An 18,332-nucleotide genomic window follows, 5' to 3' on the forward strand; every position below is an offset into this window, starting at 1 on the left:
AGGAAAAGGATACGAAATCGAATGACGTGGCGTACCTTTTTCGACGCGGTCATTATGGCGAAGGCGAAGCGTCTCTCGCTTCCCCTGCCAGAGGCGCCGCCTGTCCCGCCGTGGAGTTAATGCGGCGGGGCGAGTGGTTCGCGAGGCGGCCGTTGTGCGTGCGCGAGCCGTTCGAGGAATGGAACACGGGCGCGCCGTCTTCACGCCGTGAGAGAGGGTTCTCTCACTGCCCCTGGATGGGACGTAAGCTTGGCCGACGACGTGACCGCTGCTCTTGCCCGCCTGCCACCGCCATCACTGCCAGCCCATTTTTGGCCGTATTGACCGTCGCGCCAGGCTGGCACTGCTGGGTCGTACGTAGGGTCGCCTCGAGTTGCGGTACTGGTTCCACAGTCGAGGAGGCGTGGTAGTGGTGCGAGTGGCGGTGCAGTTGCTTGTACGTAGCAACCGGCGCGCCGGTTGCATGACGCGTGGACCTGGGCCTCCATGCTGGGTGCGTTGGAAGTCGAAGGGGCACGCCCACTTGGCGCGGTTGCATGCCGCCTGCACGGCTGTCCGCCCTTTCACCCGCTGGTCTGGGCGAAACTGGAGGGACGCTTGTAACCGCTGGGCGGTTGCATGCACCGCGCGCGGCGGTTTGGCTTCTTCTGCCCTGGGCCAGCTTGCATGACGCGTGGGACCCAGCCCCCGCGCCATAGGGGGAGGACCTTGGAGCGTGTTGGAGAAGACTCAGCCCACGACGGCTGGGGACGCAAGTAGGGAGAGTCGCCTTTAAAAGGAGGGCGGCCCCCTTGAAAGGCGACCATGTCTTCACGCTCCCTTATGCATCGTGTCTTTCCACCTTCTGAGCCCCCGGATGGGGAACACCCGCAATCCTTCCGCCTTGTCGTTGGAGGAACGCAACTTCGTGGAAGTTGGTACCTTTCAGCCATTGTTCGGCTTCAAGGATTTTCATCACGCGGCCCGACTGCATCCCCTCGCCGGTGGTCACCCGAGACGGTGACCACCAGCCCCTGGATGGGGAGAAGCAAGCCGGGCCGCGATCTTGGTCCCGCCCTCAGCTTCAAGGATGTTCATCATCCTTGCTGGGGCGGAGAGCGAGGCGAGCCGGGGCTCTACCTCCCGCACGGGTCGGCTGGCCACCTCCTCTTCCAGCTTCTGGTGGTGGAAACCATCCTCCAGCTCTGCGGAGGAGGCGTCCTCCAGCCATGCCGGGGGAGGCGGACTGTTGCTGCCCAGCTAGGATGCAACATTCCGTCCTCTTCCTCGCTTGCGTGGCGAGGACGGGAGCGAGGACCTGCCGGTGCGCTTTGGAGCGGCCCGCTCTTTGGCTTTGATGTCTGGTTCATGTCCCTTGAGCGGGGACGCGAACGAGAGCCTTCCGGTGGCCGCGTCTGTCCTGGGACCATAGCTGCTGCTGCAGAGGTCGCTGGCGAGTCGTCCGGAACTTGTCGCCCCGCAGGCTCCCCAGTGTGGAGGTTGTTCATACCCGCGGGGACGGAATCGGAGTTCCGTTTGTAATGGCACCTTGAATGCTGGTCTTTTGTTCATTGTGGCGGTCGAAGCCTGAACATGTATGTATTTTTGGCGCGGAGCCGTGTTTTTTCCTCATTTTCGAGCACTAAGACTCGCCTGTTGGTTGTCTGAACCGCTTCACCAAGCGTGAATCGCCCCGTGCAAAGGTGACGAGTGAGGTATCCGTATCCCGGAGGCGTAGGAGTCCCTCGGTTCGGTCGGCCTTGCTGTCCGAGGCTTCTCTTGCTTAGTTAAAGGAACCCCTCGGCTGCTCTTCGATGAGCCGAAGCCAGGGGTAGCGGTGTCAGCACGGACAGAGGCAGAGTTGGCTCGAAAAGAAGACTTGGTCGGCCAGAGCCTGGCCGGGTCGTCCACTGGCGGGACCGACGCCGGAATTGAGTTGCCGAGGCCTCGGGGTGACCGGCCGAGCCGCCTACTCGAGCCATATTCCTGGAGAATACCCTGGCGGCGATGACCTGGGCGTGGTGATGATGTCGTCCTTCAGAGTGGAGATCCTCGGACCGCGTCACCGTCCGAGGCTAGGTCGGACCTCGCCGAAGGTGTAGTTGACGCTGAGGGTGCTGCTGCTCCCTTCAACTGTCAAGATCCGAGCCTGCAGGATCGGATTATCTTGTAGTGTGTGTTTTCTGCGGCCGCCGAGGCCCAAACACACCATCTTCGTGTTGTAAAGCTGCGCTTCTTTTCCTCTTGTTTCGAGTATCTGGACTTTTTCGTCGGTAACAGAATTGTTTGTGTGAGCGAGAGTTGCTTTTCACAGAAGGCGATGAGTGAGGTATCCGTATCTCGGAGGCGTAGGAATCCCTCGGCTCGGTCGGCCTTGCCGCTTATGCGCACTCTTGCCTGTCCATAGGGTTCTGTCACCGACGCAGTCGAGAAGGCCCAAAGAATCGCTTCGGCGGAGGAGCTTTCGAGAGTGAAGACTTGTTCGGTCCGCGGAATCACTTATCCGAACGCGAGTTACTTATCGCAGAAGGTGATGAGTGAGGTATCCGTATCCCGGAGGCGTAGGAGTCCCTCGGCTCGGTCAGCCTTGGCTGCTTACGTGTACTCGATCGTTTTAAGGATCCACTTTCGAAGTAGTCAAAAAGCACGAAAGACATTCTGGCAGAAAGGATCTTTTTTCGAGGAAAATTTCGACGCAGAGGGGGTTCCCCCCTTTTAGCCCCCGAGGGAGGGTCGGGCTTTGCCAAGGCAAGGCTGACCCTTCCTTGATGACTAAACTTTGTGTGGGAACGAGGTATACGAACAACTTGAAAGCATCTTAAGGGTAGAAGCGACGTAGTTGTTGGATGTTCCAAGCGTTGTTGTAGACCTCGCCTTGACTGTTGGCCAGCTTGTACGTTCCGGGCTTCAGAACTTTGGCGATGACGAACGGCCCTTCCCAGGGAGGCGTGAGCTTGTGCCGCCCTCGGGCGTCTTGTCGCAGCCGAAGCACCAGGTCGCCCACCTGGAGGTCTCGGGACCGGACCCCTCGGGCGTGGTAGCGTCGCAGGGACTGCTGGTACCGCGCCGAGTGTAGTAAGGCCATGTCCCGAGCCTCTTCCAGCTGGTCCAGCGAGTCTTCTCGATTAGCTTGGTTGCTTTGGTCGGTGTAGGCCCTCGTCCTCGGGGAACCGTATTCTAAGTCTGTGGGCAAGATGGCCTCGGCCCCATAGACTAGAAAGAACGGCGTGAAGCCCGTGGCTCGGCTTGGCGTTGTCCTCAGACTCCAGACCACCGAGGGTAGTTCCTTCATCCATCGCTTGCCGAACTTGTTGAGGTCGTTGTAGATCCGAGGCTTGAGTCCTTGTAGAATCATGCCGTTGGCACGCTCTACTTGCCCATTCGTCACGGGGTGAGCCACGGCGGCCCAGTCCACCCGGATGTGGTGATCCTCGCAGAAGTCCAGGAACTTTCTGCCGGTGAACTGGGTGCCGTTGTCAGTGATGATGGAGTTCGGGACCCCAAAGCGATGGATGATGTTGGTGAAGAACGCCACCGCCTGTTCGGACCTGATGTTGTTTAGGGGTCGGACCTCGATCCACTTGGAGAATTTGTCGATGGCGACCAACAGGTGCGTGTAGCCCCCGTGTGCCTTCTGCAAGGGGCCGACGAGGTCCAGACCCCACACAGCAAAAGGCCAGGTGATGGGTATCGTCTGCAGGGCCTAAGCGGGCAGGTGGGTCTGCCTTGCGTAGAACTGACACCCTTCGCAGGTGCGGACAATTCTAGTGGCATCGGCCACCGCCGTCGGCCAGTAGAAACCTTGTTGGAAGGCGTTTCCAACAAGGGCTCGAGGTGCTGCGTGATGGCCGCAAGCCCCCAAGTGTATCTCTTGTAGGAGCTGCTGGCCTTCGGCGATGGAAATGCATCGCTGGAGGATGCCTGAGGGGCTGCGGTGGTAGAGTTCCTTCCCGTCCCCCAGCAAGACAAACGACTTGGCGCGCCGCGCCAACCGCCGAGCTTTGGCTCGGTCGAGGGGTAGCTCTCCTCGGTGGAGATATTGCAGGTACGGGGTCTGCCAGTTTCGATTAGGCGTGACCCCACTTCGCTCCTCCTCGATGCGCAGTGCCTCACCCTCGGAGGCCGAGGGTACCTCGGACCGAGCCGAGGGTACCTCGGCTTGAGCCGAGGGTGCCTCGGCTTGAGCCGAGGGTGCCTCAGGCTCGACCGAGGCCTTCTCGGGCTCGGGCGTGTCGTCGATCTTGACGGAGGGTTGATGCATGTCTCGGGAGAAGACGTCTGGGGGAACCGTTGTTCGCCCCGAGGCTATTTTAGCCAGCTCGTCCGCAGTCTCGTTGTAGCGTCGGGCGATGTGGTTGAGCTCGAGCCCGTAGAACTTGTCTTCCAGGCGCCGAACCTCATCGCAGTAGGCTTCCATCTTCGGGTCGTGGCAGTGGGAGTTCTTCATGACTTGGTCGATGACGAGCTGCGAGTCACCGCGAGCATCGAGGCGTCGGACCCCCAGCTCGATGGCGATGCGCAAACCGTTGACCAGAGCCTCATACTCAGCCACATTGTTGGACGCCGGGAAGTGGAGGCGTAGCACGTAGCGCAGGTGCTTTCCGAGGGGCGAGATGAAGAGCAGGCCCACGCCTGCTCCTGTCTTCATCAGCGACCCATCGAAGAACATGGTCCAGAGTTCCGGTTGGATCGGAGCTGTTGGGAGCTGGGTGTCGACCCATTCAACCACGAAGTCCGCCAAGACCTGGGACTTGATGGCCTTCCGAGGGGCGAACAAGATCGCTTCGCCCATGATTTCCACCGCCCACTTTGCAATTCTACCCGAGGCCTCTCGGCACTGGATGATCTCCCCCAGGGGGAAGGATGACACCACAGTTACCAGATGAGACTCGAAGTAGTGTCGCAACTTCCGTCGTGTCAGAATCACTGCGTATAGCAGCTTCTGAACTTGTGGGTAGCGGATCTTGGTTTCGGACAGTACCTCGCTGATGAAGTAGACTGGCCTCTGGACGGGCAATGCATGCCCCCCTTCTCGTCTCTCAACCACAATCGCGGCGCTAACCACCTGAGTGGTCGCGGCGACGTAGATCAAGAGGGCTTCTCCGGCAGCGGGAGGCACCAAGATGGGCGCGTTTGTAAGGAGCGCCTTCAGGTTCCCGAGGGCTTCCTCGGCCTCAGGGGTCCAAGTGAAGCACTCGGCCTTCCTTAAGAGGCGGTACAGAGGCAGGCCTCTTTCACCGAGGCGTGAGATGAAGCGGCTCAGAGCTGCAAGGCATCCCATGACCCTCTGTACGCCTTTTAAGTCCTTGATGGGCCCCATGCTGGTGATGGCCGCGATCTTCTCCGGGTTGGCTTCGATGCCCCGCTCGGAGAAGATGAACCCCAAGAGCATGCCTCGGGGAACCCCAAAGACACACTTTTCGGGATTGAGCTTCACGCCTTTCGCCTTGAGACATCGGAATGTCACTTCAAGGTCGGAAAGGAGGTCGGAGGCTTTCCTCGTCTTGACTATGATGTCATCGACGTAGGCCTCGACCGTCCGGCCAATGTGTTCGCCGAACACATGGTTCATGCACCGTTGGTACGTTGCACCCGCATTCCTCAAGCCGAACGGCATGGTGACATAGCAGTACATGCCGAAGGGTGTGATGAAAGAAGTCGCGAGCTGGTCGGACTCTTTCATCCTGATTTGGTGATACCCTGAGTAGGCATGGAGGAAAGACAGGGTTTCGCACCCAGCAGTGGAGTCCACAATTTGGTCGATGCGAGGCAGAGGGTAGGGAACCTTCGGACATGCTTTGTTTAGACCAGTGTAGTCTACACACATCCGCCATTTCCCTCCTTTCTTTCTCACAAGCACAGGGTTGGCAAGCCATTCGGGATGGAGTACCTCTTTGATGAACCCTGCCGCCATTAGCTTGTGGATCTCCTCGCCTATGGCTCTGCGCTTTTCTTCGTCGAATCGGCGCAGAGGCTGCTTCACGGGTCGGGCTCCAGCTCGGATATCCAGCGAGTGCTCGGCGACATCCCTCGGTATGCCGAGCATGTCCGAGGGACTCCACGCGAAAATGTCGGCGTTCGCGCGGAGAAAGTCGACGAGCACTGCTTCCTATTTGGGATCGAGCTCGGAGCCGATCCGGATCTGCTTGGAGGCATCGTTGCTGGGGTCGAGGGGGATGGACTTAACCATCTCCGCTGGCTCAAAGTTGCCGGTGTGGCGCTTCACGTCTGGCACCTCCTTAGAGAGGCCCTCCAGGTCGGCGATGAGGGCCTCGGATTCGGCGAGGGCCTCGGCGTACTCCACGCACCCCACGTCGCATTCGAACGCGTGTCGGTACGAGGGGCCGATGGTGATGACCCCGTTGGGGCCCGGCATCTTGAGCTTGATGTAGGTGTAGTTGGGGACGGCCATGAACTTCGCGTAGCATGGCCTCCCCAGCACTGCGTGGTAGGTTCCTCGGAACCCGACCACCTCGAACGTGAGGGTCTCCCTTCGGAAGTTGGAGGGTGTCCCAAAGCAGACGGGAAGATCGAGTTGTCCGAGGGGCTGGACGCGTTTCCTGGGGATGATCCCGTGGAAAGGCGCAGCGCCTGCTCGGACCGAGGACAGATCCACACGCAGGAGCCCGAGGGTCTCGGCGTAGATGATGTTGAGGCTGCTGCCTCCGTCCATGAGGACCTTGGTGAGCCTGACGTCGCCGATGATGGGGTCGACGACGAGCGGGTATTTCCCCGGGCTCGGCACGCGGTCGGGGTGGTCGGCTTGGTCGAAGGTGATGGGCTTGTCGGACCAGTCTAGGTAGACTGGCGCCGCCACCTTCGCCGAGCAGACCTCCTGACGCTCTTGCTTGCAGTGCCGAGCCGAGGCGTTCGCCGCTTGCCCACCGTAGATCATGAAGCAGTCGCGGACCTCGGGGAACTCTCCTGCCTGGTGATCTTCCCTCTTGTCGTCGTCGCGAGCCCTGCCACCCTCCGCGGGTGGCCCGGCCTTGTGGAAGTGACGCCGAAGCATGGCGCACTCCTCAAGGGTGTGCTTAACGGGCCCCTGATGATAGGGGCACGGCTCCTTGAGCATCTTGTCGAAAAGGTTGGTACCTCCGGGGGGTTTCTGAGGGTTTTTGTACTCGGCGGCGGCGACAAGGTCCGCGTCGGCGGCGTCGCGTTTCGCTTGCAACTTCTTCTTGCCTTTCTTCTTGGCGCCGCGCTGAGTTGACGCCTCGGGGGCATCTTTCGGTGGGCGGCCCTGGGGCTGCTTGTCCTTCCGGAAGATAGCCTCAACCGCCTCCTGGCCAGAGGCGAACTTGGTGGCGATGTCCATCAGCTCGCTCGCCCTGGTGGGGGTCTTTCGACCCAGCTTGCTCACCAGGTCACGACAGGTGGTGCCGGCGAGGAACGCGCTGATGACATCTGAATCGGTGATGTTGGGCAGCTCGGTGCGCTGCTTCGAGAATCGTCGGATGTAGTCCCGGAGAGACTCTCCCGGCTGCTGTCGGCAGCTCCGGAGATCCCAGGAGTTCCCAGGGCGCACGTACGTGTCCTGGAAATTGCCGGCGAAGGCTTGGACCAGGTCGTCCCAGTTGGAGATCTACCCCGGAGGCAGGTGCTCCAACCAGGCGCGAGCGGTGTCAGAGAGGAACAAGGGGAGGTTGCGGATGATGAGGTTGTCATCGTCCGTTCCACCTAGTTGGCAGGCCAGCCGATAGTCCACGAGCCACAGTTCCGGCCTCGTCTCCCCCGAGTACTTTGTGATAGTAGTCGGGGTTCGGAACCGGGTCGGGAATGGCGCCCGTCGTATGGCGCGGCTGAAAGCCTGCGGACCGGGTGGTTCGGGCGAGGGACTCCGATCTTCCCCGCTGTCGTAGCGTCCCCCACGCCTGGGGTGGTAGCCTCGGCGCACCCTCTCGTCGAGGTGGGCCTAACGGTTGCGGTGATGGTTCTCGTTGCCGAGGCGACCCGGGGCCGCAGGCGCTGTGTTACGCGTGCGCCCGGTGTGGACCGAGGCTTCCCATATGAATCGGGAAGTCGCGGCGCGATGTTCCGAGGGGTACCCTTGTCTTCGGGAGGCGGAGCTTTCGGCCCGTCGGACCGCGGCGCCGTCCAGGAGATTCATGAGCTCTCCCTGAATTCGCCGCCCCTCGGTGGTTGTTGGCTCCGGCATCACGCGGAGGAGCATTGCCGCTGCAGCCAGGTTCTGGCCGACTCCACTGGAAGCGGGTGGCGGCCTCATCCTGAAATCGTCGGCGATGCGGTGCTGGATACCTTGGGGTAGATGACGCACTTCTCCGGCCGGAGGTTGGCCCGCCCATTCCTGCCCGACGTCCCGGCGGATCGGCTCAAGTGTTCCTGCTCCCTCGTCGAGCCTGGCCTGCACCCCGCAGATTTGCTCGAGTTGTGGGTCATGACCCCCCGCCGGAACGGAGACCACAGCTAGCTCCCGTAGGATGTCAACGCGAGGCACAAGCCTAGGGAGATCACCGTTCTCCGGCATACCAAGATGGTTGCCTTCGGAGGGACCCCCTAGATCGACGTGGAAACATTCACGACTTAGGCCGCAGTCCTCGTCGCCGAGGCTGCGGCTATCGTCAGAACAGTCGGAAAGGCAGTAGTCGCATGCGGTCATGAAGTCCCGCATGGCACTGGGGTTACCAAGTCCGGAGAAATCCCAACAGAAGTCGGGCTCATCATCTTCCTCGGACCCCGAGGGCCCGTAGGTCGAGACATCTGTCAGCCGGTCCCAAGGTGACCGCATACGATACCCCAGAGGGTTTGGACTCGCCTCTACGAGAGCGCCCACCAAAGCGAAGTCGCTCGGCGGGTCGAGGCTGAATCCAAAAGGTGTGAGATGGGAATCGGTTGGTACCTCTTGGTCGACGGGCGGTGACGAAGTCGCGTCAGGGACTGACTGCACCATCGTCTCAGGTACGAGGGTGACGCCCAACAAGTCCTTCGCGAGCGTGCTGGCGTCGTCCGTTTGCTTGGGATTGGCGCGTTGCGGGGAGACGGCGCTCGTCTTCGTCTCAGACGCGAAGTCGATGCTTGACGTGCCCCCTGTTGGGGCGCCGGCACCGTCGACTCGCTCGACAGCCGACGAGGTGTCGCCTCCTGCTTGGCCTTGGTTGCCCCGCCTCCTCCTCCGTCGGCGGGGGAGGGGACGGGGTGAGCTCGAATGTTGTTCTTCCACCACGCGGGGAAGACGTCGTCGATTCCGCCGCCGGTGGGCGGGCTGTCGGCCGCCATTGTCGCTGTCGCACGGCGGGGGAAGGAGTATCATGTCGTAGCTGCCATCGAGGGACATGAACTCAAGACTCCCGAAACGGAGCACCGTCCCGGGCTGGAAAGGTTGCTGGAGACTGCCCATCTGGAGCTTGATGGGAAGCTGTTCGTCAACACGCAGCAGGCCCCTACCTGGCGCGCCAACTGTCGGCGTTTCGAGACCGGGGGGGTCCCTGGGCCGAGGAGTGAAATGTCGCCGCGTGCCCCAGCCCAGATGGGTCGGCGCGAGACGGAGCGTGAAGGGGGGAAGGCAGCCGGAGGGAGACGGGCGTGAGAGGTGGAAATCCCGCGGCCTTCGTGTTTGTCCCGCGCCCAGGTCGGGTGCGCTTGCAGTAGGGGGTTACAAGCGTCCACGCGGGAGGGAGCGAGCGGCCTCACGCGAGCGCCTGTCCCGTCCTTTCCCCGCGCGGCCAACCCCCTGTAAGAGGGTCCTGGTCCTTCCTTTTATAGGCGCAAGGAGAGGATCCAGGTGTACAATGGGGGTGTAGCAGTGTGCTAACGTGTCTAGCGGAGGAGAGCTAGCGCCCTAAGTACATGCCATCGTGGCAGCCGGAGAGGTTTTGGCACCCAGTTCGTGTGATGTCGTGGCCATCGGAGGAGCGCTGGAGCCTGGCGGAAGGACAACTGTCGGGGTTGTCGAGTCTTTGCTGACGTCCTCTTGCTTCCGTAAGGGGGCTGAGAGCCGCCGTCGTCATAGAGCGTGCGGGGCGCCATCATTACTTGTTTGGCGGAGCGAGCCAGATGGGACGCCGGTCTTGTTCCCCGTAGCCTAAGTCAGCTTGGGGTAGGGTAATGATGGTGCCTCCTGTTGACGCGGTCGGTCCGTGGTGCCCTAGGTTGAGCGATGTGGAGGCTCCTCCGAGGTCGAGGTCGAGTCTGTCTTCCGTGGCCGAGGTCGAGTCTGAGCCCCTAGGTCGGGCGAGGCAGAGACCGTCGACTAAGGCCAGGGCTGAGTCCGAGCCCTGGGGTCGGGCGAAGCGGAGTTCGTCGTCTTCCGGGGCTGAGCCCGAGTCCGAGCCCTGGGGTCGGGCGAAGCGGAGTTCGTCGTCTTCTGGGGCTGAGCCTGAGTCCGAGCCCTGGGGTCGGGCGAAGCGGAGTTCGTCGTCTTCCGGGGCTGAGCCCGAGTCCGAGCCCTGGGGTCGGGCGAAGCGGAGTTCGTCGTCTTCCGGGGCTGAGCCCGAGTCCGAGCCCTGGGGTCGGGCGAAGCGGAGTTCGTCGTCTTCCGGGGCTGAGCCCGAGTCCAAGCCCTGGGGTCGGGCGAAGCGGAGTTCGTCGTCTTCCAGGGCTGAGCCCGAGTCCGAGCCTTGGGGTCGGGCGAAGCGGAGTTCGTCGTCTTCCGGGGCTGAGCCCGAGTCCGAGCCCTAGGGTCGGGCAAAGCGGAGTTCGTCGTCTTCTGGGGCTGAGCCCGAGTCCGAGCCCTAGGGTCGGGCGAAGCGGAGTTTCCTATGGCGCCTGAGGCCGGGCCTGGCTGCTGTCAGCCTCACTCTATCGAGTGGCACAGCAGTCGGTGCGGCGCAGGCGGCGTTGTCCTCTTGTCAGACCGGTCAGTGGAGCGGCGAAGTGACTGCGGTCACTTCGGCTCTGTCGTCTGGAGGGCGCGCGTCAGGATAAAGGTGTCAGGCCACCTTTGCATTAAATGCTCCTGCGATTTGGTCGGTTGGCGTGGCGATTTGGCCAAGGTTGCTTCTTGGTGAAGACTGGGCCTCGGGCGAGCCGAAGGTGTGTCCGTTGCTGAAGGGGGGCCTCGGGCGAGACGTAGATCCTCCGGGGTCGGCTGCCCTTGCCCGAGGCTGGGCTCAGGCGAGGCATGATCGAGTCCCTCGAATGGACTGATCCTTGACTTAGTCGCACCGATCAGGCCTTTGCAGCTTTGTGCTGATGGGGGTTACCAGCTGAGAATTAGGAGTCTTGAGGGTACCCCTAATTATGGTCCCCGACAAGATGCAAATGGAAAAGCAAGGTATAATTCTAACCTTAGTAAATTATTTTTGGTACCAACATTATTCTACTAAGTGCTAGGAATCTTCTCAAAGTGAGAGAAATCGAATTGGAGAAGTTTGGCTAAGGCAAGCCAAACTTGCACCAGCCTGCGGTGCATCAGACAGTGTCTGGTGCCTAGCCTGGCGCACCGGCAAACTAGCCGCTCTCGGGAAAAGCTAAGGGCGCCACGGCTAAAATTCACCGAACTGTCCGGTGTGCTAGCTGTGCCCACACAAAGGTCGATGGTGCGATCAGCGGTCAACACATGGACTTCACCAATGATCACCAGGTCGCACCGGACTGTCCGGTGTACCACGGGGCTGGTGGCTGCAACGGTCGGCTTCACCAAATAAGGAAGGGAATTGTGCACGGTTCACTGTCCGGTGGTGCACCGGACTGTCCGGTGTGCCCACGGACAGAAGGCAACCAAAGCCTACCAAATGGAGCTCCAACGGCTCCTCGCTCCCTTGGGGCTATAAAAGGAACCCCTAGACGCATGGAGAAGTACACGAAGCATCCATTGAACATCCTATAATGCATGGACTTTGCAATCACACATTCGTTTCATTGTGATAGAGATTTGAGCACTTCTTTGAGCTATAACTCCACTGTGTTGTTTTGTGTGCTCATTTCTTGTCTTGTGTGCGTGTTGTTGCTGCGACTCTAGTTCTTGTGTGTGTTTCTTTTCCCTCCCTTACTCTTGTGGTTTACTTGTGATCAATCTTGTAAGGGTGAGAGACTCCAACTTGTGGAGATTCCTCACAAAGGGAATACTTGAGAAAAGGAAGAAAACTGTGGTACTCAAGTTTGATCTTTGGATCACATGAGAAAGATTGAGTTCAATCCTTGACCAAGTAGGTCACCACAACGTGGAGTAGGCATTGGCCGCACCACGAGATAAAATCACTGTGTCACTTGTGCATTTCCTTAGTGTGATTGTTTCTCTTCCGTAAAGTTCCCACATATTTGCTTGCATTATTGTTCCAAAGTTTAATACACATATCAAAGGAACAATCAAGTGAAGAGTACTCTTCCTCTCTCTCTCTCTCTATTCACAGTAACTTGGTGTTTATTTCACTAACATTTATAAACAAGTTTGTGTTGTTTAGAGTTGATTTTTACAGGATCAGCTATTCACCCCCCTCTAGGTGCTCTCATATAGGTTAGGAAATTTCTACTTAGCTATGCGCGCAATACCTTAGTTGTCATTTTACTGAAACTTCCACTAGCATTCTTGAGTCCCTCACGCATCCGAAGGTAGCAATAAGTCCACTAGGAGTTATGAAACTGGTCTTCGGTTCATCCTCCATCAAAATCTGATGATACCCTGAATAGCAATCCAGTAAGCTCATGAGTTCTGAAGTAGCTATTGCATTATAACACTCCAAAATCCTATTCTGGATAAATTAGAAAAACTCATTTTGTGATTTAAATAAATGTGTTTTCAAATAATAGATTGCAGATGAGTGGGACGAGGCGCACAACGCTAGCCAGGAATGGTGTCTGATGATGCAAGGTCCATGGTCCCTCCCACGATCAAGACAGTCACAGCCCTAGCAAATATGCAGAAGCATGGGTATGTCCTCTTTTTTATTTAGGTATATAACAATAGATTAGACATGATTTCTAACTATTTCGTTGGTTTTCTTGCAGTCGGCGTCACATGGTGGCCAGCCTTGCTCCATCTTCTCGGCGTATAATATGGCACACAAGGGCAAGGTGACGTCCGATGTCACCTACAACTCGGCGGACGAGCCTAAGGCATATAGCAACCCCACTGTCTACAGCCGCCTAAGTGAGTACACTGCCATGGCACAGGAGGTCCATGGGCCAAATTACGATCCGAGGACTGAGGACATCGATAGAGATGTCCTCATGAGGGTCGGAGGAGGCAAGAGGCATGGGCGGTACTGGATTGTCGATGGGGCAATCGACTCATCGTCCACTCACACTCTGTCTCAGGTGCGAGCAAGGAGCACGAGCTCGAGCCCAACCATACAACCTCGGTAGGACAGCTCATATCATCAGATACAACAACTCCAGGTTAGTGCTTCTGTAACTCGTCATTCCTTGAGTTATATACCTTCTCTTTGAGTTATTATAATATTTGGGTTAACTATTACATGCCCATCTTGAAGAAGAGAGGAGGGAACAACAGGAGATGGAGGTGAGGATGATGGCAGAGCAGGAGGCGGAGCGGGTGGCCCGCTTGACAGATCAGTAGAGGATGGCAGAAATGTTTCAGTACATGCAGAGCCTTCGCGCCGCACAAGATTTTACTCCACCACCTCCGTTGTTCCCTCTAGTTGACCCTGCTCAGTTCCATACTTCTGTGAGTATCAAAGTTCTAGTTCTGCATGATATATATTCATCTGGTATAACACATGCAATCTCTTCTCTATGCAGCGACAATTTAGGGCGACATCCGACAACCCTCATGGATCGCCCAGCCCATCGCCGCACCAGTCCAGCCGCCCACCTCGCTGAAATACTTTGTGCACATGATCTTATCTTTGTTGGTGTTATTAATACTTTGTGAGATAACTTGGTCTGAACTTGTTGATGTTGGTAATGCTTTCTGAGGTAGTTGAGACTTATGTTTGTGAGTGTTGGAGACTTATGTTTGTGTTCAAACTTGTTTGATGTGGTGATATTTATGAGATTTATGGTCTTTGTGAGATATGTGATGTATATGTGATATATGTGATGATTATGTGATATATTTTTTGTTTGTTTGGATGGAATAATAAAAACAAATAAAAAGGGTATGTTGGCCACTTTTGGCGAGTGTAACACTCAGCAAAGAGGTACTTTGCCGAGTGTCACAGTCATATCATTCGGCAAAGAAGGCACACATGGGAACCGATAAAGCTTCTTTGCCGAGTGTTGTGGCCTTAGCACTCGGCAAAGAAGCAACTTTTGCCGAGAGCCTCCTAGTGTACTCGGCAAAGGAACTGACAAAGGAGCCCACTGATGATTCCTTTGATGAGTGGTAGTCCGGCAGACACACGGCAAAGATAAAGTCTTTGCCGAGTGCCACCTAATACGCCCGGCAAAGGAACTGGCAAAGGACACACGATGAGTTTATTTGTCGAGTGCTAGTACAATAGACACTCGACAAAGAGTGAGCCTTTGCAGAGTGTCACCGTGGCACTCGGCAAAGTCCACTCTTTGTCGAGTGTCACCGTGACACTCAGCGAAGTCTCCGTCGCTGTCATCTGTCGCCGTGACGTCGACTTTTTTTTGCCGAGTACCGAGTGGTTGCCGAGTGTCCGACAAAAAATACTCGGTTAAAGACCGTTGCCGATGTCAGTTCACCAAGACCTTTTTTATCAAGTGTCATACTTGATAAAGTCTTCCCCAAGTATTTTCAAAACTTTGTCGATTACCTCACACACCAAGGGGTAGGATCGTGTTGAGGCGGTTTGCTGCTTGTTTCTTGCTTTCGCCGAACCAACGGACCATGAGCGCATAAACCAATGGGCGAGCGGCCGCATATACAGGCCTGCGCGGCGAGCCTCACCTTGCTGGATTTGAATGCCCCCTCGGCATGGTCAATGACCATGCATCTTTGTGCAGAACATATAAAATGCACAAATTAATTAATTAATAAAAATACATGAAAGAGTACATAATTTGTTTGTGGATTATTAATTATATTTATAAATATATTATAGTATATTATATTTTATCTTTATCTAACTACAAAAATAATTATAGATTGTTAACTTTTTTTTGCATTACTGGTAAGATTTTGTCGATTTTATAATTTTGTCTAACATGTTTTATTATCAATCTAAAATTGCAAATTATATGTTAACGAACTAAATTTGTAATAAAATATATGTAATAAAGGTCGTCTAAAAGTAAGCTAAAATTCACGCACCTAAATTTTATTTAGTAAAGTGTTTTTTCTTGACATATGACACTAGTGTTTTCAAAGCTTGTCTCTTAATTTAGGATTAAATTAATAGGCCTCTCTAAATTGCTTTTTATAAGATAAATAAATCCTATTCCGTCTGCTCATCTTCAAAGAACATTTCAATGAAACAAATATTTGGGAAAACCAATGGAAAAAGAATAAAAATAAAAATTGAAAAAGAGAAGTGGAGGAAAAGTAGGGTTCCATTCCACGGCCTGTCGAGTGTCGACCCACAAACCACGCAACCGATATATTCCCCAGCACCCCCAGTCTCCAGCCGTCCAACCGAGACACCGCGTGCGAACCAAGCAGACCACAACAAGAAGAAGCGTAGTCGTCGCCGGAAGGAAAGGCGCGGAGCAAGATGTCGTGGCAGGCGTACGTCGACGAGCACCTGATGTGCGAGATCGAAGGACAGCATCTCAGCGCCGCCGCCATCGTCGGTCACGACGGCAGCGTTTGGGCGCAGTCCGAGAGCTTCCCCGAGGTCATTCACTCCCACCTTATCTCTTCCCGCTCTACTTGCTTAGTTGCTTTATCCATGTTCAGTGCTCCTGCGCTGATTTAGACCCGCGCGACTCTGGATCTGCCCCAGCCGTGCGGCCCGGCCGGATCGGAGCGAGGGGATGTCCGGATCTCGGTCGCTGAGGCGAGATGCGGATCTAAGGCCCCTTCCCTCGGTGACGTGGTTGCTGCTGCTGCTGTTCTCCGGGCGTTTGATGCCAATATAGCTGAGATCAAGCTTGATGATCTGCGTACTGTGGATTTGCTAGTGAGGGATGGCCGGATCGGGCTGTTGGCGTCCGACCTGATTTGGTTGTTCGCTTGAATAGACTTACTTACCAGTGGACAGTGGTAGTGATCGTTCAGCAGCAGTAGAGCAATTTGTTTTACATGTAAAATTTGAGTGGCTGCTAGAGATGCACCAATGGCCGAGCTGCATGTGTTTATTCCTATATAGCGACAGTTGTGTGATTGATCCAAAACGCAAAATTTTAGTTTTCATCAAATGATGATTTCCTGATGCCACTACCTGTGTGTGAGGCACTTATTAAATGAAAAGTAACTTTCGGTTGGGATCTGGGAATCTGTATTGTGTTCCGTGGTTGGTCACAGCTTGTGGCCTGCATTGTTCCATAGGCCAAATGGCTAGGCAAGGAAAATAAATCATGTAATTTGGAAAAAAATAACTGCCATAGTCAGTAGTGTACAGCAGTACATGCTTGTCCGGGCCTTTTATTTCACCATGGTGTTGTGGTATATGGAGTACTTGGATTGTGCGATGCTTTATACATTTGTTTGTTCTAGCAGAGTTTGAGTTTATATTTCTATTCTTATGTAGGGCGTCACGAGTGTCGTCAATTGTTACATCCTTACATCCTTGTGTTCACAATATGATCCATCAACTCTTTCTTCTGCGGTCTCTTATCCCTGTGTTCTCATGTCCATGTTTCCTGCTTCTTGTTGCAGTTAAAGCCTGAGGAGGTTGCTGGTATCATAAAGGACTTTGATGAACCTGGTACTCTTGCACCAACTGGTCTTTTCGTTGGAGGTACAAAGTACATGGTGATCCAAGGTGAACCTGGAGTTGTCATCCGAGGAAAGAAGGTACAGTGGGGAACAGATTGTCTGATAGAAGAAATGCTTTGATCATTCCCTTTTTCGTATGCTTATGTTAATTTTACCGAAAAAACAAACTCAATTCATATTTGTAGTACTCCCTCCATTCTTTTTTATTTGTTGCGTTTTAGCTCAAAAATGAACTAACGGTCGACAAATATTCGAAAGCGGAGGAAGCACTATATTAGTGTTATGATATCTAAATGGATCAAGCTCTTATAGAATTATTACGCAAGAGGAATACTGTATCAAATATGCCTGGATACATGGTCATGATCACTTTCAGTTAATTAATATTCCTGCTGAACTCTGTTAGCTGCATCTGCAAGTTTTTGTAGCATGTATTCAAGATCACTCTACGCAGTGGGCAGTAATTTGTACTGTAGGCCGTATCACCTTGTGGTTTGTGTACGTTGTCATTAAATCATGGTTGCATCCATTAAATAATGAAAACTGACTTGTAACATGGCACACTAGTTAGCAGCGAATCCTTAGACTGCCACTAGTTGATGTACAATAATCTACTCCGGAGTGGTATTTCTTAGTCATATAAGAAATGTTTAAATACTTCCCTCCCACATCTCAGTAAACATGTGAAAACACACTCTTGAAAACGCCTTTTGATTTACCCTGTTGTTTCCATATCCATTACAGGGCACTGGGGGCATTACTATCAAGAAAACCGGCATGTCCTTGATTATTGGTGTCTACGACGAGCCAATGACTCCAGGGCAATGCAACATGGTGGTGGAGAGGCTCGGCGATTACCTGATCGAGCAGGGCTTCTAAAAGTTCGTCATGTTCTGTTTTGGTCATTTGGGCACCAAAGTTTGCGCCTCATTTGGTTCTGTAATCCGTGAGCTCGTGCATGTACTTGGCGTATTGCATGCAGTGAATAATTTAGCTTGGGTTTGTTTGTTGGGGGCAGTGTTGGGGACGGATTTGGATTGGGGTTTATGCTTGGCATCGCGTCGTATCGAAACTCAGCTGCTGTTTCGCTGAGTAATGTACATTTCCCTGGTAATGGTACTTGTGGACTCTGATGCTTTTATGGGAACGAGTGCATTTTACTGCCGTGCTTGGCCGTGCTGTTGAATTATTCCCGTAGTGTATTAAATATTGGATGCACCAGATTGTTTGTCCCATTTACGCATAATTTTCCCGTCATATGTTGAATTATTTACGAATTATAAAATATGTAATTTATATTTATTTTTATGAAGTATATAAAATTTTACTTTTTTGTTATATAATTAAATATTTTTTGTTTTGATAAAATGGTATGTTTTATTTTAAATAAAAATCTATAAAAAAAGATGATATGGTGGCTGGAAGGTAACGATAAATTATGTATACTAAAGTATTAACGATAGTAAATATAGTTGGACGATAGATGATGTGACGGGGTTTGTTCTTTTGATTTTAATCTATAATGCTTGTCTATAGATTACAGCCGCATCAATTTAAATAGCTGCTTTTAATCTGAAGCGAACAACCGATAAAAATAGACATTAGGCCATCTCCAACAGTTCGACCGTGCAAAGTATTATTTTGCTAT

The 18,332-nt window shown here is 54.4% G+C and overlaps 1 protein-coding gene across 1 annotated transcript; it reads left to right on the forward strand.

The window, feature by feature from the left end:
* The first annotated feature begins 15,371 nt into the window (after positions 1-15,371).
* On the forward strand, positions 15,372-17,902 carry LOC541662 (profilin). The gene is made up of 3 exons (NM_001111415.2): positions 15,372-15,641; positions 16,625-16,762; positions 17,429-17,902. Exons 1-3 carry the CDS (start codon positions 15,519-15,521, stop codon positions 17,561-17,563), a joined length of 396 nt encoding a protein of 131 aa, NP_001104885.1. The 5' UTR covers positions 15,372-15,518; the 3' UTR covers positions 17,564-17,902.
* The last annotated feature ends 430 nt before the right edge of the window (positions 17,903-18,332 follow it).

The sequence above is a fragment of the Zea mays genome, chromosome 6 (genome assembly GCF_902167145.1).
Source record: "Zea mays cultivar B73 chromosome 6, Zm-B73-REFERENCE-NAM-5.0, whole genome shotgun sequence".
NCBI classification, from domain to species: domain Eukaryota; kingdom Viridiplantae; phylum Streptophyta; class Magnoliopsida; order Poales; family Poaceae; genus Zea; species Zea mays.

Coding starts and splice junctions, on each gene's coding strand:
- LOC541662 (NM_001111415.2), top strand. CDS start 15,519: ATGTCGTGGCAGGCGTACGTCGACGAGCACCTGATGTGCGAGATCGAA. Junction 15,642..16,624: donor AGTCCGAGAGCTTCCCCGAG/GTCATTCACTCC, acceptor TTCTTGTTGCAG/TTAAAGCCTGAGGAGGTTGC. Junction 16,763..17,428: donor TTGTCATCCGAGGAAAGAAG/GTACAGTGGGGA, acceptor TATCCATTACAG/GGCACTGGGGGCATTACTAT.